Source organism: Corapipo altera, unplaced genomic scaffold, assembly GCF_003945725.1.
Source record: "Corapipo altera isolate COAL_440 unplaced genomic scaffold, ASM394572v1 271, whole genome shotgun sequence".
Taxonomy (NCBI): domain Eukaryota; kingdom Metazoa; phylum Chordata; class Aves; order Passeriformes; family Pipridae; genus Corapipo; species Corapipo altera.
In genome coordinates, this window is record NW_020884935.1 from 25,893 (window position 1) to 47,484 (window position 21,592).

General features: G+C 38.1%; 1 protein-coding gene across 1 annotated transcript; it reads left to right on the forward strand.

Moving 5' to 3' along the window:
* The first annotated feature begins 1,415 nt into the window (after positions 1-1,415).
* FOXN1 (forkhead box N1) lies at positions 1,416-19,954 on the forward strand. The gene is made up of 8 exons (XM_027660387.1): positions 1,416-1,535; positions 3,424-3,927; positions 5,768-5,878; positions 10,556-10,683; positions 11,478-11,574; positions 16,048-16,255; positions 16,905-17,432; positions 19,114-19,954. The coding sequence occupies exons 1-8, from the start codon at positions 1,416-1,418 to the stop codon at positions 19,374-19,376; spliced, it is 1,959 nt and encodes a 652-aa protein (XP_027516188.1). The 3' UTR covers positions 19,377-19,954.
* Positions 19,955-21,592: the final 1,638 nt, after the last annotated feature.

The following is a 21,592-nucleotide window of genomic DNA, read 5'->3' on the forward strand; positions in this document are numbered from 1 at the left end:
ATAAAATTCTAATTCTTAAGATCACAAATTAGGCAGTGGGGCTGAAAAATTGCAGTATAAAAGAAAGGTCAGGCACAGCTTTGTATACCCTGAAAATAAGTGGGAAACCAGCACTAAGAGGGCAGACAGTGTGGATCCCTCACAGTTACAAACAGACACACACATATATTTCCTAGTTGTCAGTTTTCCCACCTGCTTCTTTCAAGATGAGAAATATATCTCCTCATCAGCCTCCAGTTAAGCCACTGGGAGAAGAGTCAGTGCCCAAGACACTTCTGAACTTTATCTAACATCATTTTTTCCTGATGCACTACCATAGGTCTCATGCTTGATTTCCAAGCCCCATTGTGCTTCATCCCCCCAGGCAGTGCAGTCTTACTCATCATAAATACAGATTTCTCTTTGAACTACAAAAGCAAAAGAGGGTTTCCACATTTTTAGGTGATATATCTTTGTTAACCAAACCTAATAAACCCCTCAGTTATTTACCTAACAGCTATTTCAACACGTGGCAAAGACCTGGCAGATTAACTCTTAAATTAAAGTGGGGTTTTTTTCAACTTGTACACCTGAAATTTAAACTATGACCACAAACACTTTTAAGCAGGCACACACTTGGTGTAGTGTTCTGTGCATGACGTTAGAAAGAGGATGCAAGTTCTACCTTTGTTTTACTGCATGGCAACAATGAACAAGGATTGGGAGAAAAAGTCAGTAGAAAAGTAGAAAACAAAATATTAGAAGATTAAATTTATTCCTCTTAATCCAAAGAACACCATCAGATATGTCTCATATATCCAAACATCAAAGACTGGGAACTCGAGAGGATATCTAACTAACAAAAGTGAGTATGGAATGATGAAGTAATTTATATATCTCAGATACATTTAATCTTGTAAAACAGAGTGGAAAAACTGAAGGGATTGGGACTAATAAAAGAGAAAAAGTGAAAATATACATGTATTGTAACCATCAGTCTGAATAATGATAGAAAAAGATTCTTTTTTTTTTTTGTATAGTGCCTCTGAAAGCAACTGGGGTGTGTTTATACCACAATCTCTCAATAAACTGATATTGCTAAACTTGTCTTAACTCCAAAGCAATACATTTTCATTATGTTCCTACATAAAACAAAGCAGTTACTTATTTTTATAAAAATTATGTGGTGAATCCACACTAACTCCATATCACATCTTCACTGCCACTGTATGTACAGAACATTTCTTTAAGAGCTAACCAAAAAATTCAGCTATATCAGGAATTTCTTAGAATGGGTTATTGTCCAGCTGCATTTCTAACCCTATCTAGTCATCAGCACCCGACAGGGTAGTTTGTTTTACACTTTAAGTTTTAAAAAATATTTATTGTAATTTGATTTTGTCAGAACAGGATTTGTGTCTGGCGTGGATTTGGTGATGGTTTCGCTACTCCAGGATCAATCCAATATTAAATTTTCATCTTCGGACACTCTGGAAAGAGATCAACAAGACTTCATGAAGACACAGGGGGATTCAATATCCCCAGTTCAGCAAAGTGTGAGTAAGCTGGCCCAGACCTGTTCTCTTTCTTCAAAGTTCAAATACAATATTCAGCTATTTCTGTACTAAATCTCACCAAACTTACTGGTAACAAAGCAAACACTGAAAGTTTTATTCTTGAAGAGTAAAAACCTGAGTTATCCTCCTTAGCTTATCTTAAGCTCCATGCTAAATTTCTTATTCAATTGCTTAAAACCTCTATTTCTTTAAAAACAAAACAGAGAATCTATCTATCCAACTTCTAATCCTGGAAAAATGCTATATTTAAAGTTAATTCTCATTCTGTTTCTAAAATAAATAAATAAATAAAAGGCAGACAAAGAGACATCAGGGCCTTTTTGTCTCCTCCCTGCCTGTAAAGGATGACTTCAAGGACTTCACAATCCCTTGGGAGTTTTTTAGAATAACATGATCTCTGTCCTGTTGCCTGTATATTCATCATGTCTCATAACAAAAGTACAGCTGAGAGTACTGTTTCTCATCAGGCAACAGCAAAATAACCATTGTCATCCTTTTATTACAAAAATTCCAAGTGGAGAATTGACAGCCCTGCCATTCATACAGCTTAATGGAACTAAATATAAAGAGGAATTTTTTAATTCTAATCTAAGAAAAGATATCATAAGCATGTGTATTAGGAATGAAAAGGAGAGCAAGGAAGGAAGAATTAAGAAGTCATAAACTAAGCAAGTTTGTGTTCATGTGAGAAGCTAAAAGTGCCATGAGGCCAGATTTGCTTTCTGCGGGGATCCATGAGAGAACAAAACATCAATGGCTTTAACACACATGAAAATGACTGGAAAAGCTGGGCCATGTTCCACTGCAGAAACCACTGAATTTGTGCTGACTTCCCTGTGGGACTTCTTGAAAGCTGATTATTCCATAAAGGCATATATTCCTTAAGCTGTTCTAAAACACTGTAAAACCAAATTGGATTTGGAGGGGTGAAGGAGCAAAGGGAGCACTCAATAACCTGGTCTGAGTTTTTTTGTAACACGGAACATTCCATTTCCCCCTTCCCTGAACACAACAACCTGCTCTTGACTGACGCACGTCTTCTCAAAGGCATCCAAGGAGTTACTCATCCTTGGTGTCAGGGCAAATATGCATATTTTCAGTGTCAGGATCCAGACACCAGTTCTTGTTAAGCCTTTCTCCTTTAGATTAAAGAGCACTTCAGTAGCTGTTATTTTCTTTTTGCTAAAGTGCAAAAGGGAGGGGAGGAGATGAGACAGGCAGAAGGTTAAAATGTCTGCCCAGAGCCTACTTGTCTCTTAGAATGAGTGTGGCCACCTTAATGAAGGGAAGTGATGTAACCACCAACCTATCTGGCAGTGTGTAACACCACCAGAGTATGAGATCAAGCTTATTTGACTAAACTTGCATACAACAAGACTTGCACTTATCACATTCCTGTCATTTAATCTTTCATCACTTGATCATGCATCATTTTTCTCTGGAATTGTCAGACCAACTAGTCAATGGCTACCTAAGACACCCTGTTTTTCAAGGATAGTTCAGTTTTCTCTTAGAACACCAGAACGGTTTCGTTGGAAAAGACCTTAATGATTATCCAACCCCCTGCCGTGGGCTGGGATGCCACCCACTAGACTGGGCTGATCAAAGGCCAATCCAACCTGGCCTTACTTTTCTTAATTAATTGTTGAACAGCTTTGGATACCAAACAATCAGAAAACCCTTTAGATCTTTCAGGGCTTCTCTGCATGAAGGTGACTAGAACTAATAATATTATACTTATCCATGATGCATTCTTAATATAATTAAAATATTTACATTTTATAAAAATATATAAAGTAAATTATGAAAATAATAAAAATTTGTTCACATGAATCCTAAATAAATAAATGCCAATATTTCATTGCAGGATAATCTCAGTTACAGCTGCCAACCATATGAGTCAGACGTCAGGACAGAAAGGAAGAGCTCAGAGTCTTCTCACAGCCCCAGCCCTGCTTCCCCAGCCCAGGATCAAATTCATGGGAGATACCCTACAAACCAAGGAATTCACTGCGGCAAGAACAAATTCAAAGCATCTTTCAGTACTGAAAAATTCAGGAGATACAGTTACGAGGAAAACACTGTAGGAAGCTACGACCGGTTCCTCAAGAGCAGCAGGAACCCCTTCCACCCTTACAAGAGGCAGATCAGCGAAGATGTTTTCCAGGAAGCACACCAAGCCCTCCCATCAGAAGCTTCACCTTTTAAAAATCATAGAAGCATCGATGGTTTTGAGGGTCTATCAGGATCTACAGGTCCTGACGAGTCAGAGTCATTTCCCACGCACATCCCAGACATCTCCACGGAGCAACCATGGTGTAACAGCCTCCAGTACAGCACCACGGGTCAGGATCACAGCTCTCAAGTCATGGTCAGTATTTTTTTATATTTCTTTTTCCTGTTTTCAATGACAAAAATATACCTTTCAAATTATTATCTTAACATTACTACGTGGACGTTTAGTCTCCTGTCAAGTTGTAGGCTAGAGCTCAGGAAAAACATATTTAGACATATCCATATTCATTTGTCCAAGTCTCTAATTTAAGGCCTTTCCCTACTGGAAAATAATCCTCAGAAAGATGTACAAGGTCAAATGATTTTCCATTAGACATGATACACGAATCCTAAATATCCCAAGTTCTTCCTGACAACAGTAGTTGTCATCAGCTAGTATTTTCATGATACAAAAGTTCACAAAACAGTATTTCTCAAGCATGAGGACGTATATCAGATTTGTTACAACCCCTCAGCAGACCTACACTTTTCTTGGTGCAAATAGAGAAATTCTGAATTATCAGTGCTATCAACATTTAAATATCAGACCTATTTATGGTATGTGAAGTGCTAAGTTACCGAATTCCAATACAAGATAGAGGCAAGAGTCTATTTAGGGCAGCAGAGATCCCTGAAAAGCAAATTCAATTACCCTCCAGTATCTCCACAGTACCTCTGCTGTGATTCAAGGTGTAAAGTGTATCTTCATCATCTAATGCAGCCAAAAACAATGACTCCACCTGCCAGGAGAGGGCCCTAAGCTGGTTCTAAATGGCTGTGAGACGAAGAATTTCAGGGCTCCCAAAAGAAAAAAGGATTAAAGAAAAAAATTCTTAATTGGATTAAGACCAGGGAATGGAGAGATGTTGTCAGGGAACATACCTGGGGATTGAAGCCATTCAGGTTAAGGAGGAAATTGATCTAAATCTCTTATTTCCTGGATAAACACTCATCTAGGTCAGAGCAGTTTAATGCAAAACCTGTGAGCAGTTGATGAAAAAAAATTCCTATTGTCTTCCCAAATCCCTGGGCTGCAAGATGTGCAAAATGTAAAGGCAGCTCTGCAGGAGCCCTTTACAAGTACGTGTAACTACTCAGGAGCAGAGTGGCTGCTTGTCAGTGTCTCCCATGGTTCTGTCAGCAAGAGATATCAAACTCCTAAATCACTTCCACACTTCTGGCAAGCTGGGATTTCTGTAAATCTTATCTGATTGTCACCAAAATAACACAGACATTTATTAATACTGGATGTGGCATTTGCTTGGAGTCAGGATATCAAGTGAAATCTAACACGTGCTCCTACTAATATACCATAAAAATACTAATAATAAAAATATTTAGTAGACATACTAAAAAATTTATGTACTTATTAACATATATTAGACATACTAAAATACAATAAAAGCTGATCATTATGGCCTTGCTTTAAAGCAGAAGGATAAGTGCTACTAGGTTCTTGAAACAGTAAGATTCTTACTCTATTCCTACACATTCCCTGCATCTCAATCTATAAACACAGACTGATGTTTTCTGAATTGCTCTTCGAATTGAACATGACCTGGGATTTCCTTTTTTAAAGTTGTAATTATAGAAATGCAGGAATTGGTTAAGGTCTTCATAGAATCACAGAAATGTTTTGGTTGGAAGGGACCTTAAAGATCATCTTGTTCCAAACCCCAGCCCTGGCCAGGGACAACTTCCACTAGTCCAGGTTGCTCCAAACCCCATCCAACCTGGCCTTGAACACTTTCAAGGGGGGTCACCCCTTATTTTGTACCATTGGAATATAAAACAACTTCTCTGTAACACTTACTGTGACAGAATGAAGTCCAAAAATGTCAATATAATGAAGGCAAATCCGAACAGTGACTAACAGAATTATTCTATTTTAAATTAAGGTGTTTTCTCTAATTACTCATTTCTTAAATATTTTCCAGCAGGATTCAGACATGAAGCTTAGGACATCCCCACTGGAAGGGCAGCCTGGTTTGTACTGCTACCAGCCTCAAGTGCAGCAGATGTATTGCCCCTCACACCCTTTCCATCAGGTCAGTGTAATATGTGCACCAAAATCCCTATATTTCCAGCACTCTAATGGTACAATAGTTTTGGTATTAATATAAAAAAAAGATTAAACAATACCTTTAAATTTGTAGGGTTTCAGGGCCATGTTTATATATACACGTTTATGAGAATAAGATCTTAAAAGAACCACAGCTAAATGCATTTTAAAATGGTCATTCAGAAAAACAAAAAAAAGAATGTATAAACAATCTTGGTACTCCATATTTATATTTTCACCATTATGCTCAAAAAAACATGTTTTGAAGCCTGATAAATTATTCACATAACTGCTGGCATTTCAGGATCCCAGGGAATTAACTGTGCTTTAACTTCAGAATAAAAAACTAAATATATGTGACTGTACACTTAAAATTCAGATCAAACATAGGAAAACACTTTAAAGTAAAATTTGAACAGCAAAATGATGTTCACTCCCCTTGTGCTTGATGGCACACACATCTCTTTCACAATCTTTTGCCTCTTACATCATCCTCAGTGAAAGATTATTCAGCTGAAGCATAATTGACAGTAATGCTGATGATGCAGGAGAGTGTGCAATATTAAGGTTGTTCTTCTGCATGTAACTATATTATTAGCACTAAAAATAATTTCCTTTAGATATAAACGGTGGTGCTGTTCAATGCTTTGAATTTTTCCTCTTTTATGTTCAATTACTTGCAACTTTTAAAATTTTCAGTAATTTTTTCAGTAGTGTTTATTTCAAGATAAAAATATGCTTGAAACACCCTATTTAAAACAAGAAAAAAAAAAAAAAGAAAGCCCAAAACTTGAGGTGAAATTAAGGTAACAAGGATTTTTCAGACTTATAGGGAGAAATCCTTATATAAAAACAGCACAAATCTGAAACATTAAACCATTAGAGCTTACAGGAAAGTCATATATATAAACTATTTTAGGATAAAAGCTCATACTTGAGCTACATCTCCTTTGATCTCAGTGACTGATGACAGATATTGTGGCATCAGCTCTACCATCTCATTCAACTTGCTCAAGAAGTATAAAAAATATGACTGACAGAGCAGTGATTTACACTGGGCAAAGAAAACAAAACCGAGGTTACTGTGATATTTCATTAGGGTTGTTAATTTGTATGGTGTTACATGTCTGAGTCATTGAAACAGTCATTACTCCTGGCTTTTTTCTTTTACCTACCACATTGACATTCCTCTAGCCAGAATTTACTGAACCTTATTGCTCACAATCAAGTGGCAAAAAGGCAACTATCTTTAAATTCTTATTTACACCACCATAATTAATTTACTTGTGTTTTTTTTCTTGTTAGCCCAAAACTCAATAGAAGTGATAAAAGGTAATAATAAAATTAAAATAGAACAAAAGAAAAGGTGATGGTACACTACCATCCTAACTTAGAAATCCAGTTATTTGCTTATTGTTATTTTAGAAGAAAATTGTCCCAGATGAAGGATTAACTTGCCAAAGAAAGCCCTGCTTCAAAGATAAACTATTCCCCATTGGGTTGCAGGACAGACATTGTGGATATGCCACAGCACCCTACACCTCACTCACCATATAAATGCCATTTCTGTGTGCTGCTTTAGCAGAAACTCCACTTAGCTTGTTAATTCATTGAATAGTTTTGATTTCTTTATTCATTCTGAGGCAGGCACCCTTCCCCTGTCCCCTCTGATGTGATACCGGTGCTATTACTATACATTGGCACTAACCACATTCAAAAAACCTCCAAAATTAAAGCTGAAATACACCTCCACCAGGCAAGATACGACAGGCACTAAGAGGAAAGTCTTCCATCCACCTGCAAGCTGGCACCGTGACAGATCTCTTTACGTGCAGCAGGTTTCTGTTGGACTTTCCAATACTTGTGCTTCTGAATGTTACTATGGTAAAAGTCTGGCAATGTGTTCTACTACTCAGAGGAAAAAAAAAAAAAAACAAAACCAAAACAATAAGTATAAGCAGCCAAAGTCTCAACAGGTAGAATTGCTGTCCCTGTGCCACAATCAGATACTGGAAAATGGATGAACGTGGGATATACAAGACTGAGAAGGAGTGGAATAACATCTTCTGCATGAAGCAGCTCCGTGATTAATGCTTTACATTTCAAGTTGGAATGGAGCAGTGCAAGTTAAAGCACCATGGAAGTTACACTCCAGAGAACGGGCCCTTTAGCCTGAAGTGAAGGATGTTCAAACTACGCCTCGGTTTTCATTAGAGGGATGAGAGAGATCAACCCCTTCATTAATTTTGTCCAAATGATAAAACGGCCTCACCTTCCCCTTTGCTGGACACAACACAAGTGATGAATCATGAGAGGAATTACTTATTATTGACCCGAATGAAGTAGCAGACACTGACTGGAGTCACTCACCCACCCACCATAAAACACGGACACCTTTCATGCCAGTTGTGCGACTGTAAAACCAGCTCGAGCCTGTCATTCCAGACCATTCCCCAGCCTCTGCTCCCTCAAAAAGGACTAATGAAACCAATAAAACAGAAATAATCCCTAAAACACCCCGGTCTTGCCTTTCATGATGACATCAAATACCAGTCACATCTTAGTATTCTTTCCTTTCAAAGAGCCACCAAAACCAATAAAGTCAGAATTATTGTAGGAATTGCCCAGTTTTCTGCTCTGGTGAAAAATCTACACCCAACACACAAAGCAGGAAGCACAGAACTGCACATGGAAATTAGTTCACAGGTGCTCTGGAGACTCTATTTTTGCCTAATATTTAGTTCAAAAATATTAATTAATTATGTTCATTTCATTTCTTTCACCATGTAAACAACTGAGTATATTCAGTCTAGCTTTCCACATTCCATTTCAGGCAGTTCAGTGTTAGAAAGATAAAAGCAAATAGGCAGTAAAACTCCAGTAATGAGAATAAAATTACAGAGAAACTTAAATAAATTATTAAAAATCCAGAATAAGTAAATAAACTGTGAATATTTTGCAAGCACATGACAACCTCTCAAGCATGTTTTAAGGGGACAAAGACCAAGAGCAAATGAAGCTTTTTTTTTTATCCAAAAAAAGGGATTACAATAAGAAACTAAGGAGGTGCATAAATTAATTAAAAAGGGATTTTTCCCAACAAGTCTCAAGAGCTACATTATAATTTTTCAGAGGAACCACACAAACCTCATGACACAGAACTGCTGGAGCTGAGCAGTAAAACACCAGAAAAGGGCTCAGCAACCTTTGAGCACCAGGGCAGGCATGCAGGTAGATTTTCCAGTAGCATGTGACATGACTCCTAATTTTGGCCATGCCCTCACCCTGGTATCTGGAAAGGTTCATCTGTAAGAGTCAGAAATTCCCCTCACATGGAGCTCTGAGTCCAGCAGGAGCTTTTGCCTCCCAGAGAGCCAACTGATGCTATCTTACCTGAGCAGGGTAGTGTTCCTTTGTTCTTGAAAGTCTCTTACCAGCAGACTTCTTAAGCTGTAACTTGGAAAAGAAAAATACGGAATATTTGGCAAAGAAAAAGACCAACTGATGTGTTAAAAAGTTGAGAGCAAGTCTACAGAAACTGTGGTACAATCCAGGTTATCTATGTGGATTATTTCCACTCTCTCACCTACTTTTTGGCATTGGCATATATCTATCCCATCTCTTTAGTATGTCTTGGGAGGTGGACAAGCTGAGAGATCTCCTTAAGAGATAGGTCAGCACCTCAGTAGCTTCTGCTCCTGGTCCCCAGGAGGGATGAGGGTGGCATAAATAATGCCTGATTTTAGGGGTCCTGGCTATTCTCTTTAGCTTTCTGATGCAGAAAATGAGGGGGGGGAAAAAAAGAGTCACTTGAGGTGGTGGTGAAGAGCACACAAACTCCTGGCCTCTTGGAGATGCCTGTTCCTTGGCATTAACTGTGAGGGTACAGACAGGGAGTAGCCCAACAGCTTCAGCATGAGACAGGCAACATGAAACCACCTCAAAAATGTCTCACATGCTGCTCTCCTGACCCCTGGAATGATCTTACTAACTTATTCCATAATAATACACTCATTTTTTATATATTCTGATGCATCCACTAAAGTTTTCATTGTTGTTTGCCAGGTTTATCCCTGCCTTGCATAATAACAGCAATTTTAACAGAGATTTTGGGATGCTACTCCCTTGGGATTAGATATTATACACTTCAGATTTTTACCTTGCTGTATCCCTCTCCACCTAAAAAATAAAACAAAGATAAAATAGCACAAAAAATCAAACAAGGCTCAGTCAAAACTGCAATGTTTCTTCCTATATTTTTAGCAGCTTTACTTGATGGGCTCATTTTTCCATATTGCACATTGTTTGAAGTATTTTATTCCGGTGGTTTTGGGGTTTTTTATGTAAATAAGTTTACACCATTAATTTACTTGTCTGCATGTTCAGGGGAGGCTGAGCAGACTGAGATACTTCAACTTCAAAAGAGATGGTTGAAAGGAGACGTGCTTTAGATCCATAAAATTAAGAGTTATCTGGAGACAATTAATAGGGTACAGTTCCTCACATTTTTCACAAGAACTCAGTAGCATGACAGGCAATAAAGAATAAAGTACTTTTTTTTCCCCACGCAATATCCTCAGAAATACATTGTTTAATACTGTTATCAGGAAATATTTTTGGGAGCTTGTTGCTAAGCCAAATAACATCTCTCTTGTCCCATCAGTATCCCTCAGGAGGCAGCTACCCTGTGACTTACATTGCTTCTTCACACTACCCTTACCAAAGAATCGCTCCTCAGAGCAGTCAAGAATCCCAGCAGCCTCTGTTTCCCAAGCCCATCTACTCCTACAGGTAATACAATATTTCTTCAAGCCCTAATGTTACAGGAAATACACTGTTTACCCATGGCCTGGTTCCAGCATCATTTGCAATAACACGCTTACTCTTATTTGTCTTGTTCCCGGTGTGTTCTGTCCTGTTCGTACAAATCAAGATATTCCAGGCTCTGGGGCCAAGGCACAGAGAAATTAAATGTTACAAAGCATTGTCTTGATCACCCCCCCCCCTCAAAAAAAAAAGCACTAAATGTTTCTTTAATACAAAATTTTACAAATGCCATCAGCACAAGACTGATCCCACTTAGTTGCCCTTCCCAGCACCTGTATTAAAACTACTTTTTTCCAGTTGCTAAGGCAAGGAAATGCCTAGAAAACATAACAGATATGTCAGTCACCACACAGTTTTGGACCCCAAATAATCTAACAAAGTAGATCAGACAATTAAATTTTAATTACTCATCTGTCACTGTCAGTTTGAGACTCTTTGTGGCCTTCACCAGTTTAAGCTTTCAGACACACCTTAGATAAATACCCACCAGCAGGATTTGAAGGTCTTGATTTCACTTTCTATATTACTTTATTTGAAACTCAGGTTAGAACTTCTATGTGAGCTTTAGAATTACCTGTAGGAGTTACATAGTGTAAGGATATTGTTATAAGCAACTGAGTGGAAATTTTAAGCATCACTGTACTTGTGCTACGGCAGTGAAAGTCACAGTAATTACACACAATTTGGAAAATAGTCTATTTTTGGTTCTGAGGAGTCAAGCAGAAGAGGCTAAAATGCTTTTCTTTCTCTCCCTAAAGCATCCTGATCTTCATGGCTCTCAAAAACAGCAAGACAGGGAGTTTGCCAGTCAGTGAGATTTACAATTTCATGACGGAACACTTTCCTTACTTTAAGGTGAGTTCCACTGGGAGGGGGGAGAATCTCCCTCTAAGCTTACCTGTCAGCAGAGGGAGTAAGGGATGGGATTCCAGCTATGAAAAGGGATAATTTCTTAGGAGGTTAATATCAAATGAATTACACACTGTATACATTCATGACCACAAACTACCCAGCATTTTACATGCAGGAAGAAATGTGGTAATATTTAACTCAAAAAGATATTAAGAACTGTTCCAGCTGTGAGTCTGGGTGTATAACAGTGGCCATTCCTCACTAACAACTCATAAAAAGGGTGAATAATTTTCAAAACACATTCACTCCTTCCTCTCAGATCTCAAATACAGGCAGAACTGGTCTTGTAGCTTCCTCTGCCATCAGCAGCACCTCCAGACTGGTGTGGAAGCAGAGGTTCCAGGTTATCTCACTGCATTCTGGAGCTGGGATATCCATCTTGGGCAACAGCATCACTTGCATGCCCTGTACCAAGAAAAGTCTAATATATGATAAATGGTACTAAGCTCATAATTACACCATGACGTTGGTGACGGGAAGGGTGTATGGTTTGCAGCAGCACTATTGAAATTTAAATCCATGCTATAAGGGAATGGTTCCTTGGGCTTGGAATGCGAGTGGAAAGTGCTCAGTCAGCAAATGATCCAAGAGCAGGAGGATTAGTTGAGATTTTTAAAAGAGCTGTAATGGAATCGTCACCTGCTGATCTACATGGAGCTTTATTTCTGCTGATTCTTCAAAACCGTCTCGCTGAAGTCCAGAGCAGGTGACCTCAGCTGTTAGCAAGGCCCAAAAATTAAAATAAAGCAAGTGAGTCTGTCCTGTTTCCTCTTGTAAATAGCCCTGCAGCAATTCAACCAAATTTGAAACAGCTAAAGCAAGGCAATTCAAACACTTATAATAAGAACACTGAGAATAGCTAAAAGTAAATGTTCTGATACAATTTTGCAATGCTTTTGGGCACTAACTGAGGATAAATTTTTTGCACAAAAAAAAAAATAATAAGGTTGAATCTGTCAGTAAGCAGAGAAAAATACACATTATGATGGAGGAAGAACTGTCAGGATCCATCATACTTCTGTAGTCCCAGATTTCCTCACAAAAGAATCACTAATTACTCCATCATTTGTTACAAGCAAAAGAAGGGAGAAAATATAAAGATGCCTAGCATCATAAATCAGAAGTACTCAATCCCAATGGAATCCACAGAAAAACAGCAAGAGTTTCAAGCAGAGAGAGAGATGGGAATGTTATTAATAATTTTTACAGGCATGTTCATGTTTATTCATCAGACCAAACTGAAATTAATTCTCCGTTGTCTTACAACATAATTGATTATAAAAGTTAATCAGCAGCTTCAAGCAAAATGCTGCTGCTGCTGCTGCCAACATGGACAGAATCCTTCAGACTCAGGACTGTGGCTCTGCCAGGTGTCACCATCCTGGTCCTTCGTGGTTTTTCAGAGCTTCCTGTCTTTTTCTTAATTCATTTTAAAGTAGATGAGAACGAGGTTGCTGTTGTCATATGGATTACAGGGAAAGAATAGTGCAGGGGGTACTACTTGGTACAGGGGGTACAAAGGGAACATTCACTATTTTGTGACAGTTTTATTTTTGCATTTTACTTACAAATACAGTCAAAAGTATTTGACTGTAACATCCTTAAAATGACCAAGGGAGAATAAGAAATCAAATATTACACCTACAGGCATTAAGTCCTGTCTACCTCTGGCCTTTACAGTAGCCCACAGAATTATGGCAAAAACTAATACCCTCGATCGTCCTTTTTTTTTTCTGGAGAGTCTTCAGCAAGATAAAATAATATAAAGACCAGCAAAGAACATTTTGTTGTTGCTACCAGCACTCACTAACTAGCAGGATACAACAGGGAGAGGGGAAGCAATTTAAGTTGGAGAGAAAGAGAGTGCAAGTGCACACAGAATCTTGCTGGGAGACATTAGATGATACAAGCCGAGTCAAATTAACTTGTATTCGCTGCCGCAGCAAATTTAGTTTCTATGATGCAACAATTTCATTTCTAGTTGAAACAGAGCAATCCAACTCCTACGTCCTAAAAAAAACATCTACACAGCTAAAGTTGAATTACTCTTTGATGTACCTCTCCCTTCTCTTGAGACCTAGATTTAAAGAGAAAGGGTTTTGCAAGATCACTGAACTCTTTAAACTTCAAGAGCTGGTCAGGATCCATGGGGCTGGACAAAAACATTTTTTTGTCATCTTTTTCTTTGTAGTGATTAGTGGGTCTAAAAGAAAGCTTTAATCTTGTTAATTGGAATTAGTGCCATTGGTCCAAGAGACCAGAAAGGTCTGTGGTCTGATGGAACCTAGAGCAGCAAGTATTCAAGCATTGCAGATGTGGCACTTGGGAACCTGGGTTAGTGGTAGCCTTGGCAGTGTTGGACTCAATAATCTCAGGGGGCTTTTCTAACCTTAGTGATTCTGTGATCCTATGATTTATGATTCTACAGCTTCGTCTACACTATGCTGAAACGCAGCAACATCAAAACCAAGCCACAGCAAGGAGATTCCAACTACACAAGAGCAACTTCAGTAACCAAAACTCCCTCACGAACAATCACGTTCACTTAAAAAAACAGTGTCAGAGTCATAGCACAAACACACTGAGTGTTCCTTCAAGCCTTGCCTGGATAAACTTTTTGCAGGTCAGCAATGCCAAGTTTAATGCAAGAACCTGTTGGGCTCCTGGGAGCAGCCTCCAAAAATCAATCCATGTACTTTTTGCTCTTACGTTTCTAAAACCATCTCACAGTTTACACCCCCACATGTTCTGAAAACCTCTGAGAAACCCATGCCGCTCCCATCTTAGCAGAAACACTAATTATCCTGTCTAGATACAGACAGAGGTGTGTGTAGCCTCGTGTGCAGGGCAAGAAACATGAATATTCTTTCAGGTCAGCTTATTCAGTAGCTAAACACACAACTTACCTGGGAGGAACAGTTCTATTCACTTTTGGAATTGCCAGAAAGCAACTTGAATGTGACCTGCAAGGGAGAAAAACTGATTCATCATGTTTAGTATGACCCTATGGCAGAAAGGGGTTTAAAGGGTTTGAGTTTGTTTTCTTTTTTTTTTAATACAATTTATGTTGTCTCACCTGTGAGACAGAATAGTGAAATGCTGACATCAGGTGGGCCAAAAGGGTAGAAACTGTGCAGCTATGAAAGGAGAATAGTTTCTCTTTTAGTAAATGACACATATTTAATTCCACACCTTTTTTTTTTAATGAAGAAATCAGTATTAAATTTGACCCTCAGCCCTTCAATAAGGTTTTTAATGCCTTAACTTACATGATAGTTCTTTACAAGCTACAAAAGAACAGACTTTACATTCCTGATAAAAGTAGATATGAAAATAAAATTCTGATAAAAGGATTTCTATCAAAGTGTGTTCAAAAGTTCACAGTGTGTCATGTGAAAGCAAAAATAGACAGAACTCCATTTATAAAAGATAGTCTTAGAAGAAGTTTCTTGTACTAGGCAACAATTAAAGAGACTATCAAACTATCCAAAATCTGACTTTCTATGCAAGATGGATGCCTACTAATAAAGCATAAGAATGCACAGAAAATTTAATACACATAAAAGGAGAATTTTAATTTTTAACATTTTAAAAAATACTATGGAAACCCATATTTATTTCTTGTGCTCTCTGTTCAATAATTCTCTGGTTGATATAAACAGTTACAATGACAAATATTTTGCGCCCATGAATATGAATCAATAGACAAAGACAACTTCACCCACCTTTCAGAGAGTTGTTTAATTTCTTTCAATTCTTATGACACAGAGATGAGGATTTTTTTTTCAAAACAAGAAAATAATCATTTTAATGATTCAGTTTAAAGACCCTCCCAGTTGCCACTGCTGAGTTAAAAATAAATGCAAAGCACAGAGATGCAGTGATCAGATGTGTAAACCTGTATCTCGTCTGTAGGGCTTGTGATTAAACCATTTGGTTATGTAATTGGCCAGCACACAAAGTTACACCTACAGGAGCATGATAAATTCTTTTGAAGTCTGCCTGGACACTGAATTCGAGCCCAGGTAGCACGTAGTGCTTTAGTTAAATGTTTGAAATATTTCTCGGTGTTCCAAAACAGATTCCAATAGAAATCCTGTTAGCTCACAGCTCTAGAATATAACCCTTTAGACACTTAATTCCTGTGATTTTCAAATTCACTCTTAAAAATCCAGCAGGCCTCTGACAACCTTTTTGCTCAGAAGATCAGTTACTGTTCTATCTGATCCCTCTCTTCCCACACAACATGACGGTAACATTTTTGTGGCTTCCTTCTAACATACGAGTTTCTCATGGCAGAAGATACAAACTTAACAGCATTTCTTACCACCTCACCAGTCAAAACAGAGATATACATATTTGTTTTTCTTTATTTGTCCTTGAAGGCCCATTCTTACACTGGATTTGTTTCTCCAGACAGCTCCAGACGGCTGGAAGAATTCTGTGCGCCACAACTTATCTTTGAACAAGTGCTTTGAGAAAGTTGAAAACAAGTCAGGCAATTCCTCTCGGAAAGGCTGTTTGTGGGCTTTGAATCCAGCCAAGATTGATAAGATGCAGGAGGAGCTACAGAAATGGAAGAGGAAAGATCCAGTTGCTGTAAGGAAGAGTATGGCAAAGCCAGGTCAGTAATGTGTCACTTCTCAAGCAGTTCTGCTGAGAACTTTTCTTTGTAGCAGGCACCAAACTGTATAAGAGAATTAATACGTGACTTAGGAAAGCATTTAAGGATTTTTCCTGGTTATCAGGTGATTGGCAAAACAAGAAAACAAAAATTAGAAAGCAGAATTAAACAAGACCTGGTTTTGTAGATATTTCCAAATAAGCAAAGAAGTTTCACCAAGAAAATATTTTCTCTTGACATCTTACTAAACTTTAAGATAAAAGGCTGGATGGGGCTTGGAACAACTTGATCTAGTGAAAGGTGTCCCTGCCCATGGCAGGAGAATGAAATGAGATATCTTTAAGGTCCCTTCCAACTCAAACCATTCTATGATTCTATGACAAAAACAACACTGAAATAAGTACTATCAAATAAAATCTGAAATTAATTTATAAGTATCCAACCTTTAAACACAGAAATGGAATTTATTATACACTCACTTGGCAATGGTAATTTAGGAAAACATTTCAGCCTTTGGAGTTCTTATCATATATGTGAGCTAGTGCTTTTGTTTGCCAGCCTGAAGGACACTAAAATTCCTGCTGCACCCTACGAAGATCAAGGCTCTGTTAGGGATAAGTCAGTCATGGACTTTTTTCTTGTTTTCCAGAAGAACTTGACACCCTGATAGGCGACAAGAGTGAGAAGCTGAGATCTTCCCTCATGTCCTGCAGCCCGACGGGCGTTGCAGGTGCCTCACTTTCCAGGCAGATGGCAGCCCAATCCCATTCCTTATGCGAGCCCTCCCTCTCCTCCGGGATCCCACAGCCATTACACAGCATCCACGCCTCGGGAGCTCTGCATGCCAAGAACGCTTTACCCAATTTACTGGGAGGGCAGCAGCCTCCGTGCTACACATCCCCACAGGGCTTCCCCCAAATCCCAAATGCACTGATGCAGCAGACACCGGACGCTCAGAGCCTGTTTCCTTCTGGGGAGGCTCAAAGCGAGCTCCGAACTCAGCCCAGCATCACTCAGGACTCCCCGCTGCCAGCGCAGACCCCCCCAAATTGTGGGATGAAGATGCTGCCGGAGCATTCCACAGCCAGGACAGTGCAGGACACGCTCATGCCGGAGGGAGACCTCAGCAATGACATCGATGCTCTTAATCCATCCCTGACTGATTTTGATCTCCAAGGTTGGTATCTAAGGTATTTTTATCTTGTAGAGTCAGGTTTGTTACATCTCATCCCATCACCTCCCATCACATCCCAACCCATCACCTACCAACCCTTTGTGACCTTCTTTTTTAACTACTTTTTCTTGCCACTGCTACAAAAACCACCTTAACTAGGATACATTACATACACAACATGCAATATTGCATTAAATCTTTAAAAAGTTTCCCAAGAAAGCCACCTATTTACATCCAGAATTTAAAAAATATTCCTGCTTCATCTTGGCTACAATTCCCAATATTAAGTATTGCAGTACAGTATTTAGAATGTATTTTTTAAATTCAGATATATATTCCACTGGAAAGTACTCAAGCACAACTATTTAGTGCAATTCTTACAAGAGAATTGTCACATGAAGGGAAATAAGAGAAATAATGTTTATCAAATTAACAGGTTAACTTCCTTTTGTCAATATTTATTCAAACCCTTTCCACATCTCTGCTCCAACAAATGTTATTTCCCCCTTCCTGAGGCATCATATGACTTGTGCCCTGAACAATTATACTTCCTGAGGTGTGTTCTCATATACTTAATCATGTAATGCTGACAGTAATTTTTTATATATTAAATAATTGAATCATCTTGGCTGGATGGGATTTTGAACGTTAAGAACATAGTTTTTCATGCAAAACCAAGGAAAAAACCCACCATGTATTTTTATATATATATACACGCATTATATATGTGTGTAAATATATATGTAAATTTATAATGAATATATATACATTTATATATACACACATATATATAAATCAAATCCTGTGGGTTCCAAATTATAAAGCTCCTGTTGCACCAAATAACATGCCAGAATTTCCTTCCTGCACAAACAAAAAGCGGTTACATAAATCAACCTAAAAGACAGAGCAAAAAAAAATGTAGTTTTAATAATCTACATGACTCAGCGAATGCCAGTGCCATCCATTCCACTGTCACAAATATTTCCCAGTCCTGCCATGCCCAGATTGTTCTACTGAGATTAACAGCACACTCCACTCGTTTCCTGGGACCTCTTTCCATTTTATTCAATTAATCTGAAGCACATGCTCTGATAGTGTGAATATTCTTTGTGCTTCATCTGTATGGTACCACTCCACCTTCCCTCTGGCCTAGCCTTTTATCTTAAATTATTTAACCTTATCTATGCTTTTTACTTTCTTTCTTTATAAAATGATCAAATCTCTAATTAGAGGCCCTAAAACTTAAGATAAGGCCAGCACACTACTTCCAGTGAAAGGGCTAAGTATGATCCCATATCTTCCATATGTTATAGAGATGAGAGGCACTTTCCTTATCCAAAATCAATGTTTTTCTTTAAAAAATAGAAGTTATTCTTCATAAATATACATTTCTAACAGAATATTGCAAATTATCAGGTGAAATAATTTTCTTAAATGTATGCTGTTTTCTCCCAAATTTAAATTTGTTATGGAGACAGACAACCAAAAACTACCGAAACAACCTTTTTTCTTCCTCAGTCCCAAGGGATTAAGAGCACCTACACATAAAGCACACACAACTGTTTAATTACAAACTTCTCCTACAACACAACATTTAAAAAACTGAATATACAGAAATGTATACAGACATCATATGAAGAAACATGAATCATTCCATTAATCAACATGTTTTGTTTTGTTGTAGGGAATCTTTGGGAGGAGCTAAAAGATGACAGCCTTGCTGTGGATCCCCTTGTCCTCATTTCATCATCCCCAGTGTCTTCCCAGTGTTTCCCCTCTCACTGCCAGCTGGAGAACAGCAGCAACATCCCCATCCCAAACGGAACTCCACATGGAAACGTACCCGACCTCCAGCTCACCACCCTGTACTCTGCCTTTATGGAATTGGATACAGTGTCTCCTGCCTACCTAAGTAATCCTGGATCCAAACCTATAGCACTGATGTGAACCACGTGCCAACCTAGTTATTATTATTATTATTTTGTCGAAATCCAGTCCTAACCATCACACACTTCCCTATCTGATTGATGTCAGCTGAGACCGTGTCCATGGGAATAAGAATAATCTTTTTTCCAGAACTCGCCCGCAGGATATGTAGCTTTACTATAATAATTTTCTACAGACAGACACTAAAAAAAAATTTAAAATACTATTTAAAGATAATATTGTTAACAGCTGAACTTGGCAACACCATTTTATCAAGCCACTCATCTTCTGCATCTTCCAGAAACAAACGACTCTAAGAGGAAAACAAATTATTGACTTTTTTTTCCTTTTCTTTTTTTCTTTAATGAAAGCTGCTTGCAAATGAACACAGAACTCACAGCACACAACAATTTAACTTATTTCTTGGAGCCAATGACGGCAACATCATCCACCACAGACCACTCAAAATAAAAAAAATCTACATGTTAAAACAGTTATAGTCCCCTTGAAAGCAGTTCTGGGTTTTGGTAAACAAGAATGTGAACTGAAAATTCTGTAAGTATTAGAAGATAGAGGACAAGCTGCTGACAGACTAAACCAAAGCAACAAATATACTTCAGTGAAAAATATATAAGTTTTACTGTATTTAAAAAAGAAATTTTAAATTCTGCTTTTTTTTAATAAAAAAGAAAAAACTATTTAGTAGAATTTTTACTTGGCTGGAAATTGTTCCTATTCATTCTTCTTTCTTTCGCCTCATAAGCTGAACAGTAACATGAATTATTCAACCATTAAATGAAGATTTTTAAAAATGCTAATAAAAAAAGAGAGAACAATAATTGCTGCAGTTAGCCAAATCCAGAGAGCATCTCTAGTTTAACTTCCAGCTGCATCCAACATATCCAATGTGATTTATTACAATACTGAACCAGCTGAACCAGCCCTTGCATTAGGATAATGTCTACTTCCTACCATGAACTAAAGTAAGGCATTCCAGTAGCCAGTTTCTCAGGAACACTCTTCTCCCTCTGATTTTCCAAAGGTGCTACTTATGAAACAAAATAAACCGGTTTTAATTCAAGTGATGCAATCTAAACCCAAAGCGATCTGGAGCAGGAACCTTCTGAAGAAAACAGTCTAGAAGCCAAAAAAATATCAGTGTCTTGAATGGCAGGATTCCCAGAGAAGCTGTGGCTGCCCCATCCCTGGGGATGGGCTGGACAGGGCTTGGAGCAACCTGGCCTAGTGGAAGGTGGCCCTGCCCATGGCAAGGGGTGGAACGAGATGATTTTTAAGGTCCCTTCCAACCCAACCCATTCTGTGATTCCATGATCTCTAATCACAGACTATGTTAATTCAAACTGAAACAAGGAGGTCGAGATTTGGGTCAGATTGGGTCATTTACACTCTGGAAAAGCAGGGGAGGAATTACCAAGGACAGAACAGAGAGACGGGATTGCTAAAATATAGACATGCGGGTTTAATTAGCCGCTGTCCCACAGCAAGGTGGGAGCACTGCCCACCCAAACCAATGCCAAACCCAGGTCCAAATCTACACCCTCCTCTGTGCCTACTAGCCCAGACTTAAAATCAGATTAGGGGCAGACGGATGAAGACGACTTAGGAAGAGCACATGTGATGCAGCTTTGTAATCCCTCACGCAACTACCAAGAAATCCCCACTTGACTCGAGCTCCTCTTCCTTGGCCTCCTGCAAAGAGAACACACAGCTGAAGAAAAGCAGACAGGTTGGCCAAGCTGGTCCATGAAAAAAAAAAACCAAAAAACCAAAAACAGCAGGATGAGAGTTATGCAAACACACTAGAGCTGGGGAATCAGTTCTTGACCATCCTAACATTCAGGTAAAGAAATAAGGAAAAAATGAAGTATCCCATGTCAAAATAAATGTGAATATTAAGTGATAAACTTAAAGCACATAGTAAGTGTAAAGCTGCTAAACAGTATTTATATGTATATAAAACACTATGTATATATATAGTGTTTTATATATAGTATTATATACAATATATATGTGTATTATATACAGTATATATAAAATACTATATAACACAGTGAATATGTATATAACACTATATACAACAGAGTGTGTATATATAACATTATATTGACAACACATATATATACATACACACTGTGTTATATATATAGTATAATATATAATATATAATATATAGTATATTCAGCTTAATTTAAGGGTTACCAACTTAAAAATAAATA